This window comes from Camelina sativa, chromosome 9 (genome assembly GCF_030686135.1).
Source record: "Camelina sativa cultivar CO46 ecotype springtype chromosome 9, ASM3068613v1".
Taxonomy (NCBI): domain Eukaryota; kingdom Viridiplantae; phylum Streptophyta; class Magnoliopsida; order Brassicales; family Brassicaceae; genus Camelina; species Camelina sativa.
This window is the reverse complement of record NC_141888.1, coordinates 26,695,977-26,715,530: the sequence shown is the minus strand read 5'-3', so window position 1 is coordinate 26,715,530 and position 19,554 is coordinate 26,695,977. Positions and strand designations below refer to the sequence as shown.

General features: G+C 35.2%; 2 protein-coding genes and 1 pseudogene across 3 annotated transcripts; 1 reads left to right on the top strand and 2 right to left on the bottom strand.

Moving 5' to 3' along the window:
- The first annotated feature begins 3,579 nt into the window (after positions 1-3,579).
- On the top strand, positions 3,580-7,851 carry LOC104715482 (wee1-like protein kinase; annotated as a pseudogene). Its single transcript, XR_015566260.1, has 7 exons — positions 3,580-4,044; positions 6,093-6,404; positions 6,472-6,713; positions 6,831-6,871; positions 6,963-7,108; positions 7,216-7,570; positions 7,675-7,851. The product of XR_015566260.1 is annotated as a wee1-like protein kinase (transcript).
- A 2,046-nt stretch (positions 7,852-9,897) lies between these two features.
- LOC147938818 (uncharacterized) lies at positions 9,898-10,630 on the bottom strand. The gene is made up of 2 exons (XM_087465772.1): positions 10,140-10,630; positions 9,898-10,069 (listed from the first exon to the last, which is right to left on the bottom strand). The coding sequence occupies exons 1-2, from the start codon at positions 10,628-10,630 to the stop codon at positions 9,898-9,900; spliced, it is 663 nt and encodes a 220-aa protein (XP_087321898.1).
- Positions 10,631-14,626: 3,996 nt separating this feature from the next.
- Positions 14,627-18,208, bottom strand: LOC104711487 (leucine-rich repeat receptor-like serine/threonine-protein kinase BAM1). Its single transcript, XM_010428187.3, has 2 exons — positions 15,442-18,208; positions 14,627-15,360 (listed from the first exon to the last, which is right to left on the bottom strand). The coding sequence occupies exons 1-2, from the start codon at positions 18,020-18,022 to the stop codon at positions 14,939-14,941; spliced, it is 3,003 nt and encodes a 1,000-aa protein (XP_010426489.1). The 5' UTR covers positions 18,023-18,208; the 3' UTR covers positions 14,627-14,938.
- Between the last annotated feature and the right edge of the window lie 1,346 nt (positions 18,209-19,554).

The window sequence follows — 19,554 nt, the reverse complement described above, 5'->3', positions numbered from 1 at the left end:
TCCCGTCTTGAAGATATATAATGGGCCTAACCCAAACAAATCTGGAACGAGCCTAAAACCCCAACACAAATAAAGGGTGGAAGATAAGATAAATGTACGTACTCTGGGTAGATTGTATGAACCAGTGAAACGGCGTGGTATGTTTCTATACTCAAGAGTCCATGAGATGTGTCTGTCTATTTGTTTATACTCTTTTTGGATTATTGCTCTTGTTTTGTTTCTTTGGTATGTTGAACTTTCCTTGATTTCTGAAGCGGAAAAAATCTATATAATAATAACAATCTGAATAAATACAAACAACAGTTACGATTTTTCGTCGTACATTTTCGTAAAATAATTTTTATTTTATTTTTTTGAAAGAAAATAACAACGGTTGCGTCTCTCTCAAAAGTTGCGTCTGTTAAATCAAGAGTTGTGTCTCTTACAAATAGTTGTGTCTATTCAAATATTCTCATCTTTAGAAATCTATATATAAATAACTTCTCATCATTGTATTCAAATTTTTTTTATATTTTTATTAGTTAAAAGACAATTTGTTAGAAGTGAAGTCTCATCACGGTGAAAAATCTATTGCAGTTTGATAAGTTTTGTGAATCATTGTAATATTTAATTATATTCAGTCTCTAAATATACATCTTCATAAATAATTATTTTTAATTTTTTAAAATATATTTAGCCGTTTAATTGAACCATTACAACATTAGTATATTTAATATTTAAGATCATATCACTTGGATGAACTTTTCATATATAAATTATTATTTAATAGTTTTAAATAACTAAAATATATTTAAATGAATTGTTGCAACCTTTTAATTACACCACGACAAATTTCGTTTATTTGATGAACCATTAAAATTTTTGATTTATTTCATGAACCATTGCAATTTGTTTGGTAAATTTGATATCTATGGTTGTGTCTACAATACTAAAATATATTTATATAATTTTTTTGTTTCCGTTTAAGTAATCTTAAGATGCTTTCTTTAACCATATACTTCTTCCAGGGTTATCATTCTATTGGTATGAATCCAAACCAAAAGGTTTGTTTTAGCTGTTTATAAATGTGGTTCAAGTTGGTTCTTCAGAAAATGAGAGCATATTGGTTCGTATATATTTTTCTATTCTCATGCTTTTTGATTAGAAAACTAATTGAATTTTAGAAAACAATATCTATTTCTAGATTTCTATTTTTAAAAAAAATATATGATTATGAAATATCAAGGTGAAAACAAAAATAAAATATTTCTATTTTTCTACTGTTGGAAATATTCAGTTTATTAGAAGATGGAAAACCGGGGATCAACATAAATATTGGCGGTTAAGATGATTGTCCAATAAACTATCTTGACGACAAAGACTTATCTACAACTTCATATATGTTAAAGGGAATTTGTATATTTAGTTCTAGTCATAATATGCTCAAATTGAAATCTTAACAACAAAAGATATTGAATATCAAAATATTTTAAAAGTTTAAAAAGATTTTGGATTCTGACAGCCAAAAAGAAGAGGAGTGCGTGAGAGCAATGAACCCGGCCGTCCTTGGCCGACCATTTTTCTTAGACGCGCACATTGTTGATGCTACATTATACACCTAAATACTATTGTTTCCTTTTAATATTTATTACATTATTTATTTATGTGTGACTCAGGATAAGTAACCAACATCTTATGCGGAGAAAAATAACTAGTAAGTATACTCAATGGATTAACCATATATATATAATCTATTATAATTGCCAAAATGTTTAATGACTATAGGTTGTTTTCTATAAATATATGTTTCATCTATAAAACGATAGTTGTTTGTATTATATATTCATTTACAATACTGCCTTTATGAAAATAGATATATTAATTTTTATTTATGAATATTGTAACTGAGTTTTGATTCAAATAAATAAAATATGTGATAATTTTCTGTTAAGTTATATTCAAATTTTAGAGGATTGGTAATTTTCTTACTGATTGTTTGAATAGTAATATTTATACTCACTTTTATGAAGTAAAAATTGATTTTGGAAATAGAAATCAAAATATGTTTGAGTTATGCTAAAAAATAATAAAATAATTAATTGAAATGAATTTTAAAAAATAAAAATTATGTCATTTTAAGAATGGTCCTCAAATAATATTTTGAATATTTGTAATTTATTAAACGGTTATTTAGGAAATTTATAGTGTCTTATACAATGTATTCATAATTTAGCATTTAAGAAAAAAAGAAAATTTAAAATATAATCATTTACATATCATATTTGACAACAAGAGCACAAGTTGTAGCGGTTCATAAAATATACAAAAAGATGATTGTAATGTTGCAAAGAGACGACACGACTGTAGCTTGTATTTATTCATTTAAAAAAAAATTATTAAAAGTTACGACGAAAAGACACAGATAAAAGGTGACATCGAAAAGATGGAAATGAAAGGTTATAACGAATAAATGTGAACGAAATAACACGACTGTAATGTAATCTCATAGCATTTAATCTTAAAACTTTGTTTAATTTGATGTGTGTAGCATTGATAATTATTTATTTAATCACATGTGAAGGTAAGATTATTTTTTTTAAGAATATTCTTTGAATAAAAAGTAATCTCATGGCATTTAATCGTAAAACTTTGTTTAATTTGATGTGTGTAGAATTGATAATTATTTTTATTTAATCACATGTGAAGGTAAGATTATTTTTTAAATAATACTTTTCAAATAAAATATAAAAAATGTTCCAACAAATTGTATTTTGAAATTTTTATTAAATAGTTTAGAATCCTAATAAATTAATAAATAAATTTAATTAAATATTTTTTGTAATAAATATTTTACTAAAATGAGTTCTCCGTGATATCGCGGGTGCTCCATACCTAGTAGTTATAATAACTAACTAAGTCTTTCTAACCAGAGAAACTAAAGAAAGAAACAATCTAGAGAGAAGACCAATTCTCTCGTCGAAGGCGATATCGTGAAGGCAGTTACTTCAGCAACACAACCTCTATTATCACCGGTTTCCGGCCGGCGCTGGCTTCTCCGGCGTCGGCCAATCCTTTCTTTTTCCTTCAGTTTCTAATTTCTCTTGTTTTTACTTTGATTTGCTGCGAATTCAGAAATCTCAAACCTCCGTCTTGTCAATCTCGTCCATTCCACTCCTAATTCAGATCTTGAAATTATCATCTTCTCCTGTTTGGGTGATGTTTAATAACACCCAAAGATCATTATACTTCGCGAGAGTAATGGATTCACAGTCGGACGTGTTTCTCTCGTTTCATAACAGCAGGGAACAGAGGTCTCAGAATCAAACGATGGGATTGGTAATGTCGTCGTCTCAATTTCGTTTTATCTTTCTCTTCCTGTGGAAGAGTTTTATTTCGACCCTAATCTGGTATCAGTCCAAGAGTTTTTGTGTCGGTTTCTTTCCGTCTATGAACGGTGTTTGTCGTTTCAATATAGAAACGTGTCACTATCAACATCAAAGGGGATATGCCTCTTATTTGGATCTATCCTATTTGAGAAAGGGAGATCCATTCTGGATTTGGGATCCAGGAATATGTGATTGTGTTTTATACTCTTGGGGGATGGAACTATGGATGCTTGGCTTTGACTACAGTCGGACAATGATATTGTTTGATACTTTTGGATTTAGAGATATGTTCACTGGTTACAAAACAAAGGAATCAACATTAACTGGCGATGATGTTGATGGTTACTTCTTAAAGTCGACAATCTACCCATTGTTGGAAAAATTATGGGGTTCTTCACTAACTCAAGAGAATTTCATTTATGTATTTGGTCCGAGACGGAAGCGATGTTCTCAGCGAGTTTCATTACCCACCACCTTTTGGTTTGGGTCTGCAATCTGGGTTTTCGACATAGGAATTGGCAAGATTAGGGTCAAGAAAGAGGCTCAGGACAGACTAATGCTTGTTTTGGATATTTTCGAGAGGAAAACAATGTCAGTATTTCTTAGAAAAACACTGATACAGACTAATTGGTATCAGATTGTTGACTGTTCAGAGCTATCAACAAAAGCAATGGGTTTTGTAATACGATGTGCATTTTGGTATTTCTACAAAGAAAAGTTAGCCAAGCACAACTTTCGTATAAGAAGATTGATTACCAAGGAGGAAAATAACGGTTTTATTTGGCTGTTAGCGAGTAAGACTTTAAAGAAAGCATCGTCAAATTCACTCTTTGTTTTTATCATCTTCAGTATATGGCGCATATTTCTGCTTATGTAATAATTTGCTTTTGAAGTTTCTGTAATGACCTTGTAAACTCATGTTGTTATCAATGAATGAATTTGTTTCGCCGGGAAAAAAAAGAAACAATCTAAAGAGAACATAAGACTGACAAAACCTTCGGTGGATAAAACTAAACTATGTCAATTAGAAATCATACCAAGGGAGAGAGCAAAGAAGAACAAATCTTTGAGCGAAGCAGCGAGAACCTTTTAGTAATTCAAAAAAAAAAGAAAAAAAAAAGTTAAAGCATTGAGCAGTTTCTTTAATTTTATCGTCCTGACCTGTTCCCACCAATGTATATTTTTATTTGAATATTAATTAAGTTATTAAAGCCCAAAATCCTTCCGAAATAGGCTTTATATACCATTTTAACGACCAATTTATGTGATATTGCAGCTCATTTTACGGGAAAACATTCTATTTGCTCATGAGAACTACGTATATTGTACCATATAGAACTCAAACTTTCACTACATCTCAGATGTTCCGAAAAAATAGTTCTCAACTTAAATCCTCCTCAAATCAAAAGTTGTCATCTAGTTGCCCATAAATCAGTTTAATCGGTTTACATACTAAACCGGTAGAAAATCTTGGTCAAACCAAAACGAAACCAAATTTAAAATCTGACTGACATTACAAACCCGATCCGACCTAATTTTCTTAACCCGATAAAAATGTCCCAAATTCTCAACTCTAAGAACCCTAAGATCATCATCTTGTAAAATCATGAGCAAATCAAATATTGTAGGTTAAGTTATAGAATTAACAATCAAAATACAATATATAATTTTAAAAACTAAACAAATCAAATAAAATTAATAAACAAAAAAAAATTAATTTAGTTTAACAAATAAATTAACCCGCGGGTTAAAATCTAAATCTACTAAACTATTTTACAAAATAGTTATTATTTCATAAGTCATATAAATCATATTCAAAACATGATTTCATGGCATAATATTTCATTAAAAATAGATTTTTAAAACAAATAAAACAATCATATATATAGTGATTTAAATAAAAATTATAAAATAAACAGAAAAAATTTCAACCCGTGCTTTAGCACGGATCCAGTTCTAGTTATATTTATATTTAACATATGTTATAAATTAAAAAATATAATTTAAATTTGTTTCATTAAAAAAAATAATTATCACTCATTTCTATATAACTTTTTAAAATAAATTTTACATTTAATAAATTTTATAAATTTTTATGTATATAAATGTGTAATTTAAAATTTTTTAATTATATATATTTATAATGTACACATTAACTACAAATAATTAATATATATTATAATTTTTTATAAAGTTTATATATATATTTACATTTTTAATTTCAATAACTTTTTAAAATATATATAATATAACACATTAAACTAAAATAAAACAATAATATATATTATAAACATTATATCCACATTAATATTTTAATGTATTAAATAAACTATTATATTATCTTAAATAATAACATATTAACATTAAGTAGTTTCTCATATATATTATCTTATAACAAAAAAAATTTATCTTTTATAAAATCATAATTTTACAAAATAAATTAATTATTTAAAATTATTTTAATATATATTAATATTTTAGAGTTAAATGCTTGGTAAATGCTTCAAATGAGAGCATATAGAAACAAAGCATACGAGAGCATCTACAGCTTCTAAATGCTCCCTTATATGCTCTTCTAATCAAGGCATACTCGGGATAACTTTTGAGTTGTATGTAATCCTGGAATAGCTTCTATTTTGTTTATAACCTATAGTTGTATGTAAATCTTTGCTAAAACTGCAGATTGGCGTATCTACACGAGGGTCTTCAACCAAACGTTGTTCATAGGGATATTTTTTTGCCTTTACATTTTTACATTTCTTTACTGCAGAAAGTTTCACACTGAATCCTTCAAATCCCACCTGGTCTTCTAAAAATAGAGTAGATGAACAAGAGAATGATGGTACTGACACAGATGAGGTCATGATGGATAAACTCCAAGCTAATCAAACAGAGAGGACTTTTGATATGTTTCAAAGACTGCTGTTGCTCTGCGGTGTCGGGCTATGCCTCCCCCTTGCCTCAAGAATCCGTATGTGATGAATCAGTCTGCAGAGACTGCTACTGATCCTTTCGGATATCAGAGATCAAAATGTGCAAGTAAGTTTGTTGTCCCTAAATTTCTTACTCAAGAGTTTCCTGAAACGCTTCTTCAGTTTTTATGCAGGTTTTCTCCCTGCAAGTATAACTGGGGATGGCTTGTCAAGATATCTCACGGACTTTCTTGAAATTCAGGTAAGCGAAAGGTGCTCTTTTAACTTGGAATTATGTTGCTTCTTCTTACGTAATTTGGTTTGGTTTCTCCGGCAAATTGGTGTTGGAAACTTCAGTCGTGTATTTTAAGGTGTTGAAGAGAATTGATGGTTGCCTATATGCTGTCACTAGGAAATTGCATCTAGATTCAGAGAGGTATATATTTTCGGTAGTTTTCTTAGTAAGAGAAAGACACATATATCTGCTTTTTAAAAAAGTAGTTCATCATGTTTGGACCATTTTGTTCAAGTAATCATTATCGAGTTTTTGCAGACGTAAAGCTATGATGGAAGTCCAAGCTCTTGCTGCGCTAGGTCAGTAATCAGTACAGTCTCTCGTTTCGTCCCTGATTGCAAGCTAAGATCAGTGTAGCCTTAACCCGTTTCTATCTTATTTTGTTTGTAGGGTTTCATGAAAATGTAGTAGGATACTACAACTCGTGGTTTGAAAATGAACAATTGTACATTTAGCTGGAACTCTGTGATCACAGCTTGTCCAAGAAATCTTCTCTTAAGGTCTCAGAAAGAGAAATCTTGGTGATAATGCATCAGGTAAACACTTACTTAACTTTCATGTAAAATCAAGTATATAGAGAGCAGCTTAATTACTGAGAATTCTTATCCACATATATATATTCATTGTACTATGTCTCTTACAGATAGCTAAGGCATTACAGTTTATTCATGAGAAAGGAATAGCTCATTTAGATGTAAAACCAGACAACATATACATCAAGAACGGTGTTTGCAAGCTCGGTGACTTTGGTTGTGCCACGCGATTGGACAAAAGCTTACCAGTAGAAGAGGGAGATGCACCGTTACATGCCTCAAGAAATACTAAACGAAGACTATGAGCACCTTGACAAGGTCGATATCTTCTCTTTAGGTGTCACGGTATACGAGCTGATTAGAGGATCTCCTCTTACAGAATCAAGAAACCAATCCCTTAATATCAAAGAAGGGAAACTTCCTCTCCTTCCTGGCCATTCGTTACAATTACAGCAACTTCTTAAGGTACGTTCGTTGCTTTCCTACTTATGTGTGTTTGTGTTTCATGGCAGTCCCAAGCATTGTAAGATAGCAATTAAGACGAAATGTCTAATATGCTTTTGAAACAGACAATGATGGATCGTGATGAGGTTGACCAAAACAAGCCCTAGCTCTAGCTCCATCATTGCTCATTTCCACACGCATTCTCATGGAGGAGCTCAAGCTCGTTCTCTACAAACTGATGCATTGCCCTGAAGCTTGGTTAGTCAAAATCGTCGCTACGCATTCTCATGGAGAAGCTCAAGCTCGTCCTCTACAAACTGACTCAGATCTTTGTTTCTGCTACTTCGAGGTTGTGAAGAAACCGGGTAAGGATAATACTCTTTAGTGTTTCGATTTTGGGACTTTAGATTCACTAACTGATTATTGTGGATATAACGTTTATAATATATATTATTGTTTTATTTTAGTTATGACATGAGACTCTATCTATCAGCAGATCATCCATTACTGTAGAAAGGCTCTATAAGGATGATGAGAGAAGATATATAACCGTGGGGGAGAAGTTGAAGATCGATTCCACTGGAAAAGACCTCTCTCAGGGTTTCAAGAGGGACGTCCGCTAGTTTTCCATAGGCAATGACGTTGAGAGGACCACCGTAGCCATCCTTCTCCAATAACCGCTTAATACTCGGACGGACAAGACGAGGATGAAAGCCATCCGGAACCGGGCACATCTTGATGTCCCAATAGACCCATGTTACAGCCCCAGCCTGCTCCTGCGTAGCCCTCTTTATCCCTTTCATCATCTCCTTCATATCCATCCTTCTCTCCTTCATATCCATCTCTATCTTCTTCATCTCCTTCATCTCGTTCATCTTCTTCATCTTCTTCATCTCCTTCTTCATCTCCTTCATCTCCTCCATATACTTCATATACTTCATATACTTCATATCCTGCATCTCCTGCTTATCCTTCATCTCCTTCATCTCCTTCATCATATTTATTACTCTTGTAAAATACCCTAACGAAGAAAAAACTGTGAGTGCATGTTTCAGTGGAGACTGAACATAAACAAAAGTGTTGAGATTTCAGAAGTGCTGGAACAAGATCGAAGCCGTTTTAGTGAGACGAAATATTGATGGAGCATTAACTGATGACGTGGACTGTGTGATTCACTGAATATATTCATGGAGATATTGATAGCTATTGTAGAGGATTCGTGCAACCGAAGATCTACAAGATTGAGAAGATAAGATCAAATAAGGAAAGTCGATATTATCGGCCAACGCAAACCTAGGAGATCTCTTAGCCCTCAAATATAAAAGGGATTGAGGAGATGCTTCTGATGGTTAGCCGTTTTGTGAGAGAAGAATTCGTTCATAGGTTCTTCTATTTGAGAGAGTGCGAGATTACTCTTTACGGTGAGAAAAAGAGAGAAATAGTGTAGAAAACAAATTGTGTATTGTCTCTTCTTTTGTTAGGTTAGAAATCGTTTGGCCACAAGCTAAGAGGGTGTTCTTAGGCTGTGTGTAACTCCAATTAAGAGAGTGTAATCATCTTAAAGATTTCTAATAAAATTGATACTCGGTGTGCCGGGTTTTGAGGAATTCTTTTGTTTCTGGGTCCATCCATTTTTTCAAAAACAGCCAAATATCAGATAGGGTAAAACAGCCAGCGGAGTAAAAATCGAAATAAGGTTTCTTATCCAAACACATATATTGATTAGGGAAAAAGGGGAAAAGTGAGAGCGGGAGTAGCTGCTTCGTTCGGGAACAAGAGACAAAGCCGAGCAGTACAAAACTTTACATTCCCTCCTCCTTGCTTACTTTTTTTTATATACGGGGATACTTTTCTTTTTGGGCTTCATAAAAACAAGCCCATTTATATTTACTCGGCCGACTTATCACAACTAAGGCTCAAATTAGACCTATCATCTTTTTTTCTTCTTATTTTCTTATAAGGAGTTTATGATCCGATTTGTATTTAACTATTTGCATCTCTTCGACTTCGTGATATTTCTCCAAACAGAGAGAAATTTTGCCTCATTTTTTTTTCTTGTTGATTTATTTTTTTTTTTGAATAAAATGTTAAATTTGATTCAAAGAAAAAATAACCTTTGTACAACTAGTGCAATATGTGGGTTAAACAGAGAAATCAAAATAAATTGTGGACTACAGGCTTAGATTGTATGGAAATTAATATCGAGATGCTAGCCAATACTGCAGAGCAGCATCGTAGCGTCGATCACCACTCTTGGCTATTGAGAGAATCCGGTCCCTCACTTGTCTGTCAATAGATTTGATCAACTGCTCCGCAGTGGTTATAGGTTCTCCATGGCGTCTTCTGTTTCACTCACGCCATAGAGCATGTACCGTGGCTTGGAAAACATAGCGGACAGCAAAACTCTCCACTCGATCTTTCCAAGAGCTCGATATCGCTGTGATCAATGTTTGACAGTCCAAAGAGAACCTCGCCACAAAGATCTTCTTGGCAACATTAGCCCATATACCAGATGTAAAACTGCAGGTGAAGAAAAGGTGGTCCCGAGTTTCAAGAGTGTGATTGCAGAAAACACAAGTCGTGGCCAGACCCCTGTTCCAAAGAAGCATTCTGTCCCCCGTTGAAAGCCTGTTCCTTGTCGCCAGCCAGACACAAAAAGAGTACTTTGGCGTTGCGTGGGCAAACCAAACCCCTTTGTGCCAAGAAACCGAAGGTGATATGGATCGAACATGGTTCCAAGTATCCTTGGTGGAGAAGTGGGAACGATAAATAGTCAGTTTTCCCCTTCCATAATGTTGTATCCTCTGCATTTGTACGTGATCGCTGCTTAGAAGCCAAAACTTCTTCAATGGAATTCAAATCTGCAGACCGATGCCGTCGAGGCCTACGCTCCCATGCCTCTGCAACTGACATATGCTTACTTATCCCCAGGTCAATATATCCTCGTTCCCCCGTGATCTCAATCAGACGCCCCAAGGAAGACCAATTGTCAAACCAGAAAGAGGTTTGATCTCCATCATGCACATCAACTCTGCAAAAATCTTTGGCAATATCTCGATATTTTAGTAGCTTCCTCCACATCCAGGATCTTTATCATCTCTAATGGATATTTTAGAACCTCGAACAAAAATCTTTATCATCTCTAATGGATAGTGTTGTTTGTTACAGATTGAGAAGTTTATGTTCCACAACCTCAAGTCAGAAGAAGCTGAAAGGCGGCTTTCTGAGGCAGGAGAGAGTCTTTGCTACAAAGTTTGTTTTCTTATTTGGCTGATATCTTTAAGTTGTTCATTGGCTTGTCTTTGTCCTTGTAAGCTCTTTTGCCACCTTTGTTTTGTGTGGTAGTAAATGCTATAGGTTTAGTGTAGATTCTGTGTGGTATAGATACTGTTAGAGATACTTTACAAGTTCGAAACGGGATTATAATGAACCCATACATGAACTCTCCCGGAAATTGAAAACCTCAGGTAGCCGAGGTACTTATTTTCAAGAGTATCCGTTTGAGTGGTCTTTTTGACTTCAAACTTTAGTTTTTACAATTTACGTTAATGGCTGTTGTTGTGAGACATACATTTGAATGATCACATTCGCAGGCGTGCTGATGATTTGGCAACGCATTTCGAAAAGACTGTCCTGCTTAATGTTACCCGAGAATTATCAGTCGGTCCTCAAGCAATCCCATATAAGTGAAGTGGATGATATGGGTAACTCCCTGAACCTAATTACTGTGATATCAGTTAGTTCAGATTGTCACTATAGTTGAACACTCCCTTCACAGTAGCTAGAGTTGTGTGTGTTTTGTGATGACTATAATTGTGAATTTACATTTTATAGTGCCGCAGTCCTATTGAAGAGTGAGAGAATTATCTTCCCTCCTTAACCTTATTCCTCCATACCCATACACAACCTTTATTTTATCTAACTGTGGGGTTTACTATGGTTTTGGCAGAGGAGAGAGTCCTGGGACTGTGGAAATGATAGGAAGGTGATCTCTACTTCATACGCTACAAGATTGTTAAAGGAGCAATCGAATCTGGCCAAATTGACTTGATCTGAGCTCAATCATGGATTTTTGACTTGATCTTACTGTTATTGGTTTACCATGATGCAGGGCTTTTGCACCTCTTATTGATTGAAAGAGTTGTATAATTTTTTTTCAAAAATAAAAACCCTAATAAAAGTTGTACCATTGGAGTACTATAATTTTATTCAACAAGAAAAACTCTTATTTTGTAAAAATATACTTTTTAATTAAAAAAAAAATATAAGAACTTCAAAATAAGAGTCCAACCAATGGAGATGCCCTAATTCCATATGACAATTAATGTAAACAAAATTTTGTAACAGAGGACCTGAGATTGACACCGGAGAATCAATCTCGACCTTGCCGTGTCTGTAAAGTTAACGTAACCTGTTGACTTCTCTCTAGTGTCTCTATGCCTTGGGGTCGTCCTCTACGTAATGTGCGCTCAGATCCAACACGAGCTGATCATATGACCTCTCTAAAACCACCATGTTCGCGGCCGGAAGGGTATGAGAGCTTCCGTTTTTGTTGCTAGAGGTTGCCACGTGAAGAAGCTTGACGCGAATGACAGAAACAGAGTCAAGACGGAGAGAAGAGGGAGACTAGGAAAGAAGTTAAACCACCATGTTCGCTGGAAGGGTCTTAGAGCTTTTCTGATTGATTGCATGAAACGTAACCATTTTTTTTTTTATCTACTTGCTTATACCTCATCCACCGATTTCGATTTATATCTGTTTTGATCGTCTAATTGTATCGGATTAAGCTTACTCCGATGTTGAGAATCTAGTGATTTGGTGTTTTTGAGTGTTGGACAAACTGGATTCGTGTTTTGGTTAATTGATTCGGATGATTTATTCCTTTTTGGTTTTTTTCTCTTTTGTGAATTAAGCAGTGAAGCTTTGAATCATGGCGTGTAGAATTGCTAAAGATGTGACTGAAGTAAGTTTTTCTTCATCTTCACTCTTCAGATTCGAAGGAGTTGCGTTTTTGTTCCATGTTCATGTACATGTAGATTGATTGATTCTGTTTTACTTATTCTTCCGTTGATTGGGAACACTCCATTGGTGTATTTGAACAAAGTGGCTGAAGGATGTGTTGGTCGTGTTGCTGCTAAGCTTGAGATGATGGAACCTTGCTCCAGCGTCAAAGACAGGTTTCTTCTTTAGTACTGAACTATGCTATGTTTCCTCGTTTCGGTTTTTATGTAAACCTTGTTTCTTCTTGCAGGATTGGTTTCAGCATGATTTCTGATGCGGAGAAACAGGGTCTTATCAAACCAGGCGAGGTTTATTCTCAAAACCACTATTTTATGTTGAGGTTTTTTTTTTGGTTTGAGATTGGTTTTAACTTTTTTGTTTGTTCTGTAGAGTGTGCTGATTGAGCCAACCAGTGGAAACACCGGAGTTGGATTAGCATTTACAGCTGCTGCCAAGGGCTACAAGCTTATTATTACAATGCCAGCTTCAATGAGTATCGAGAGAAGAATCATTCTCTTAGCTTTTGGAATCAATCATGAAATTTATAGTGTCTTATACAATGTATTCATAATTTTAGCATTTAAGAAAAAAAAGAAAATTAAAATATAATCATTTACATATCATATTTGACAATAAAAGCACAAGTTGTAGCGGTTCATAAAATATACAAAAAGATTATTGTAATGTTGCAAAGAGACGATTGTAGCTTGCATTTATTCATTTAAAAAAAATTATGAAAAGTTACGACGAAAAGACACGGATAAAAGGTGACATCGAAAAGATGGAAACGAAAGGTTACAACGAATAAATGTGAATGAAATAACACGACTGTAATGTAATCTCAAGGCATTTAATCTTAAAACTTTTTTTAATTTGATGTGTGTAGCATTGATAATTATTTATTTAATCACATGTGAAGGTAAGAATATTTTTTGAATAAAAAGTAATCTCATGGCATTTAATCGTAAAACTTTGTTTAATTTGATGTGTGTAGAATTGATAATTATTTTTATTTAATCACATGTGAATGTAAGATTATTTTTTAAATAATATTTTTCAAATAAAATATAAAAAAATGTTCCAACAAATTGTATTTTTGAATTTTTCATTAAATAGTTTAGAATCCCAATAAATTAATAAATAAATTTAATTAAAGATTTTTTGTAATAAATATTTTACTAAAGTGAGTTTTCCGGGGAGGGTCCATACCTAGTCTGTATAATAATAACAGCATTTGGATTCTCTTACCAAATGGTGTGACATAACAATGTCTTGGTAAAACCAATGAAGACTGAAGAAAGAAAACAAACGTTCCAATTCAAACACAAAACTACAAATATTCTAGTTTCAGAAACATCATCAGAGTATATATATATAGAGCTCTTCTTGTTGTTCTTTTTCTTCCCCTTCTTATTCTTCTTTGCGGCATATGTACTGTATCTAACATTCGTTTGTAGTTTGAGTTGTGATGGACCTCGGCCGGAAAACTCAAGTAAATTAAATGACTATGGTAGAAGAAGCTAATAATACATCCAAAATATCATTAACTAATATTCTTATTGTTCTCTTTCGTCCCTAAATTACAGTCATGGGTATCGAAGAAATTACTAGATATCAAGGATAGCAACAACACCTAAGGATATGGTTTTTGATGAGTCAAAATCAAAGTTGAATATATGGCTTATAATAAATGAGAGAGAGTTGTCATAAATGCTTCGTCTAAATTAGATTTTTGCGTCAAGACAAGGGAAGAGATTTGGGAAAAAAATCTTAGGACCATCTGAATTCATTAAGACATTTTACCCATACATTTTGCAATAATTCTAGAAATTGTGAGTGAGCTTTCACTTTCTCCCCTTACCTTCAGTCCCACACATAACACATTCATACCTTAGTTTTCCCTCTCTTTCTCATTTTTCTTCACATGGAATGTCTTGTTGTGACACAACAGCTAGTCAGCTACAACAATCAGATACAATCCAAAAGAGTAATTAAAGCAAAGGTGAGAATGGAATATGAAATGTTCCAAATTCCAACATAATGGAAACACTATGAAACAGTGTTTGCTTGAGATTATTAAACCAAATAAAATTCTTAATTAAGAATCAAACCTTAATGTACATATTACAAAATTCCTACCAAAGGATAAATAAAATAAAACTACTGGAAATACTTGTGCCGACGTTAATAGAAACGAAACAACCAAAAGAGTGGTTTTAAACCACTTGAGACTTCAGACTTGTTTGCCTTAACCGAATCAGACAAGGAGGGGGCTATTTAAGTAATTAACTCCAAATCTCATTGGTTAAAATTTTTATACCGAGAGGACGTGGAGACAAGTAAATGACAAATTTGCCCCTCGATCAACAACCCCAATCGCCGGAAAATCTAATTACTGAGGAGATCCGGTGGACTTCCTGAATCCGGCGACGATTCATTCATCGTCGGAGCTTTCTCCGTCACGTCTGATTCCGTCTCCAGCTGCTTCGTAAGAGGCATCTTTGGGATCTCAGCGAGAATCTGAACGACTTCACGCATCGTCGGCCTCTCCACCGCTTGTTCTTCAACGCAGAGCAACGCAACGTAGAAGACATGCGTTACTTCGTGAACTGGTACTGAAGAGAGTCTAAGATCGATTACTTTAAGCACACAGTCTTTATTCGAATCCGTCATGCTTCTAACCCATTGAACGATATCGACGCCGGCGCCAAACTCTCCGACTGGTTTTCTCCCGGTGATGAGTTCTAGAAGAACAACACCGAAACTGTACACGTCGCTCTTCTCATCTACCTTCAACGTATACGCGTACTCTGCACAACAAGGGACAAAATAGTTTCAGAGATTTTGTTACATTCACCAAGTGTTTGATTAAATGCCAATGTGAGTAGTACCTGGAGCGATGTAGCCGTAGGAGCCAGCAATGGCGGACATACATTCAGAAGTGCCGGAGTCTTGTAAGAACTTGGCGAGACCAAAGTCAGCGACGTGAGCTTCAAAGTTGGAATCGAGGAGGATGTTGTTGGATTTGACATCTCTATGAACAATCAACGGGGAACAATCGTGATGGAGATAGCAAAGACCTTTGGCAGCTTCAAGAGCTATCTTGTAACGTGTGTCCCAATGTAAATGACCTCCTTTTTTGCCATGAAGAACCTCTCCGAGACTACCATTAGGCATGTACTCATACACTAGGAGATTCGTTTCGTGGTTAGAGCAAAAACCGAGCAGTCTCACTATGTGCCTGTGTCTGATCCTTCCTAGCGTCTGAATCTCTGCGTTGAACCCGTGATCGTGAGAAGATCCATGGGACATTGTAGCTAATCTCTTGACAGCTACTAAGTCACCGCTAGGCATAGTGCCTTTGTAGACAATCCCAGCACCGCCTTTACCTATGATGTTGTCTTCCTTGAGAGAGTCCAACACATCGTCACAAGTGAAGTCTAGTCTCTGGAAAGCAGTCAATCTCCATGCCTTGGCTTCACTCGCATTTCTCAAGGACCGAGCTTTGATTATAGCCACTATAGCAAACACCATCGAACAAAAGAGCAATCCGAGGACGAGTAACAGTTTCGTAGTAGCTGATAAAGGTTTAACATGAGATTGGTGAGTTCCCTTGCCGCAAGGACCCAAATAAGGACCACAAAGATCAGAATTTCCCAAGAACGATGTGTAGTTGAAGTAACTGAACTGTCCAGTGCTTGGAACTAAACCGGAGAGATTGTTGTAAGAGAAATCAACAGATGTCAAACTCTGCATTGATGCTATCGACACAGGTATCGAACCAACGAGATGGTTTCTCGAAAGATTCAAGTAATTCAAGATCCTCATACCAGTGATCTCGTTAGGAATGTCACCAGAGAGCTCATTACGACTCAGATCAACAAACGTTAGCAGCTTACAACGACTGATCTCCGGTGCGATCCGACCCGAAAACAGATTGTGACTAAAATCCAACTTAGACAGCTGCTGAAGCCTCCCAATCTCCGGTGGAATAGGACCAGCGAACTTGTTACCATCAAGGAGTAGTTTTTGAACACCGGAGAAGTTTCCAATAGCTGCAGGTAATGAACCAGAGAGCTGGTTATTAGACAGACTAACCTGACCAAGGTCACTAGACACGCCTCCACTTATTGGTAACTCTCCGGTGAGGTAATTGTCTTGGAGCTCCACTTGAGATAATTTAGGTAACCCGAAAAGCCCCTTTGGAATCGACCCGTTGAGAAAATTTTGACCCATCCGGATCCGGGTCAATGACTCACATTTGCCAAGGGAATCCGGGATAGAACCAAACAAGAAGTTGCCGAGAGTGATTAAAGTCATTAACCTGTTACCGGAGCACATATTCGGCGGCAAAGTTCCGGTGAGTTTGTTGGAGGAAAGATCAAGAATCACTAATCTACCATTATCCCCTAGTTTCTGAGGGATACCACCGGTGAAATTATTCTCCCAAAGCTGTAACACTTCAAGCTCCGGCAATTCACCGATGAACTCAGGTATAGCACCGTAGAGCTTGTTTCTGAAGAGATTCAAAAGCGTTAAGTTCTTCAGCTCTGAAAAACTCGTCGGAATCTCGCCGGTGAACATATTGTTAGACAAATCCATAGATTTCAAGCTTGAAATCAATCCCAGCTCTGAAGTTAACGGTCCCGCAAACGCGTTCACTTGAAGAAACAACGTATCTAGGTTCTGAAGCTTTCCAATCTCCGGCGGAATCGCTCCGGTTAACCCGCAATTAGCGGCGTCGAAACGTAGGAGCTCCGTTAAATTCCCAATCTCCGGTGGAAGACCGTCTTCAAAAGCGTTGTAATACCCGATGTAGAGTTCGCGAAGGGTCGTTAGGTTTCCGATCTCCGGAGGGATTTTTCCGATTAGCTCGTTTCCGGAAACGGCTAAGTACTCGAGAACAGGCCAGGTTCCGTACGTCGCCGGGATTTTGCCGGAGAAGTAATTACCACCGAGGTGAAGATGCCGGAGCTCTGTGAGGTTCGTGATTGAGAGCGGCAAGTCTCCGGTTAAGTTGTTGTTATACAAATCGAGAACACGGAGATTCACCAATCCAGAGGAGAGTTCATCGGGATACGAACCGTTGAATACATTATTGGAGAGATTGAGAAGACGAAGCTCGGAGAGCTTTGAGATTTCCGGCGGGATAGGACCTGAGATCTGATTAGCGGCGAGCGAAAGATTCTGCAAGAGAGGTAAGTGAGATACGTCGGAGGAGAGAGTTCCGGAGAGGTTGAGACCAGAGAGGTCGAGAGAGGTCACGTGACGGCGAGAGACGTCGCACTTGACACCGGTCCATGAACAGAAGGTTGTTGATGAGAGGTTCCATGAGGTGAGGAGTGGTGAGTGGTCGTCGCCGGTGAGAGAGGATTTGAGTGAGAGAAGAGCGTTGAGCTCTGTGATTGGTTTAGCGACGGTGAAGGTATGAGAAATGTGGAGGAGGAGGAGAAGAAGAAGAAGAAGCTTCATGGCTCTTTTTTGATTTTTTTTTCTCTTTCTGTGTAAGTTAGGGTTTGGTTTAAAAAGGGTGATAGTGTGGTGAGGGTAAGTGAGGAAGATGATGAAGATGGCGTGATTTTTTATTGTTTTATTTTATTGTTTTATTATAAATTATTTCATTTTTTTTTTGGATTTTTCTCTTGGAGGGAGATTTTTAAGAAACTTTGATTTCTTCTATAAACCATTATTTATTGTGAAACTAGAATAGAACACACTTAGGGGGAGGTCTTGGTTTAGGATTAGAAAGAATTTTAATGACTTTGTGTTTTTAAAAATTTTGCTGATTTTTAAAATCATAGAAAATTAGAAAGTAAAAATGAAGGATTCTATAAGAGATTGTTTAGAAAGTTATTTTAAATCTTGCTGATTTGTGTTTCCTAATCTTGTAAAATATTTCATAAAATCTTTCAAAATCTTTCTATTTGATGAAAGAGTTTTCATGACTTTTGTTATGAAGGAAATGTTATAAAATCCTAAACCAATAACACAAAATTTGAATTTATTAACAATCCATGATTCTTTTGTTTTAATTGAATAACATAAAACTTTTAATGACTTTATAAGACTCTTAATCCAATAACACTAGATTTATCAAGATTTTAGATAATTTTTTACAAATCCACAACCAATAACACTAAATTTTTAAAAAAGTTTTAAAAAAGTCTTGATTGAATAACAACATATTTTACATAACTTTTAAAATCATTAAAATTCTTTCTAAATCATAAACCAATAACCCCCTTATACTTCAAATATATTAGAGGAAGAAAAACAAATTTTGAAAAACATTTATTTTACATAAATAGAAACATATGGATTTAATGAAACATGGGATTAGAAAGTAAGGATAGAACCATAATTACATGAGAGAATATTCAATTAATTTTCTTTTTTTGGAGCCTTGTTGTTTCGAAATGTGATGTTACCAATCTTGACAATTCCTCCAATAATAGGATAGTATTTTAATACGTCACAATGTAATAATGCAAATATCAAAGCGAACCATAAAAAAGTACTCCATAATGGAGAGTATAAAGATGTTTCAAAGATTAAAAAAAAAAACATAATGAAATATTTAATGATAATGAGATGAACGGTCCTGATGTTATAGTTTGACGGAGAGCCCACCACTGGGATTCACAAGATTACCGATTTATCGAGAGACCCGCTAATAATTAACGAAATGGAGTAGTACTATTCTAGTATAACATTAATTATTCTACTGTTTAACAAAACCAAACTTAGCACTTTGAATGACCAAAGGCACCAGCCACTGAACGGTATTGCCGTATTGGTAAATCACATTTCTACCATGAAGGACCACAACAAGGCATGATCGACACAAAAACCAGAGAGCCAGACAGTCGCTGAATCAACTGAAAACAAAAATGACGAGAACAACCCTGAGTCCTGAGCTGCGATGATGACGCACGGGACCTGTCATGAGCCCTCTCGAGAGACGGGTAGGGATACGATCGTGATTTTGTATGTGTGGAAGATGA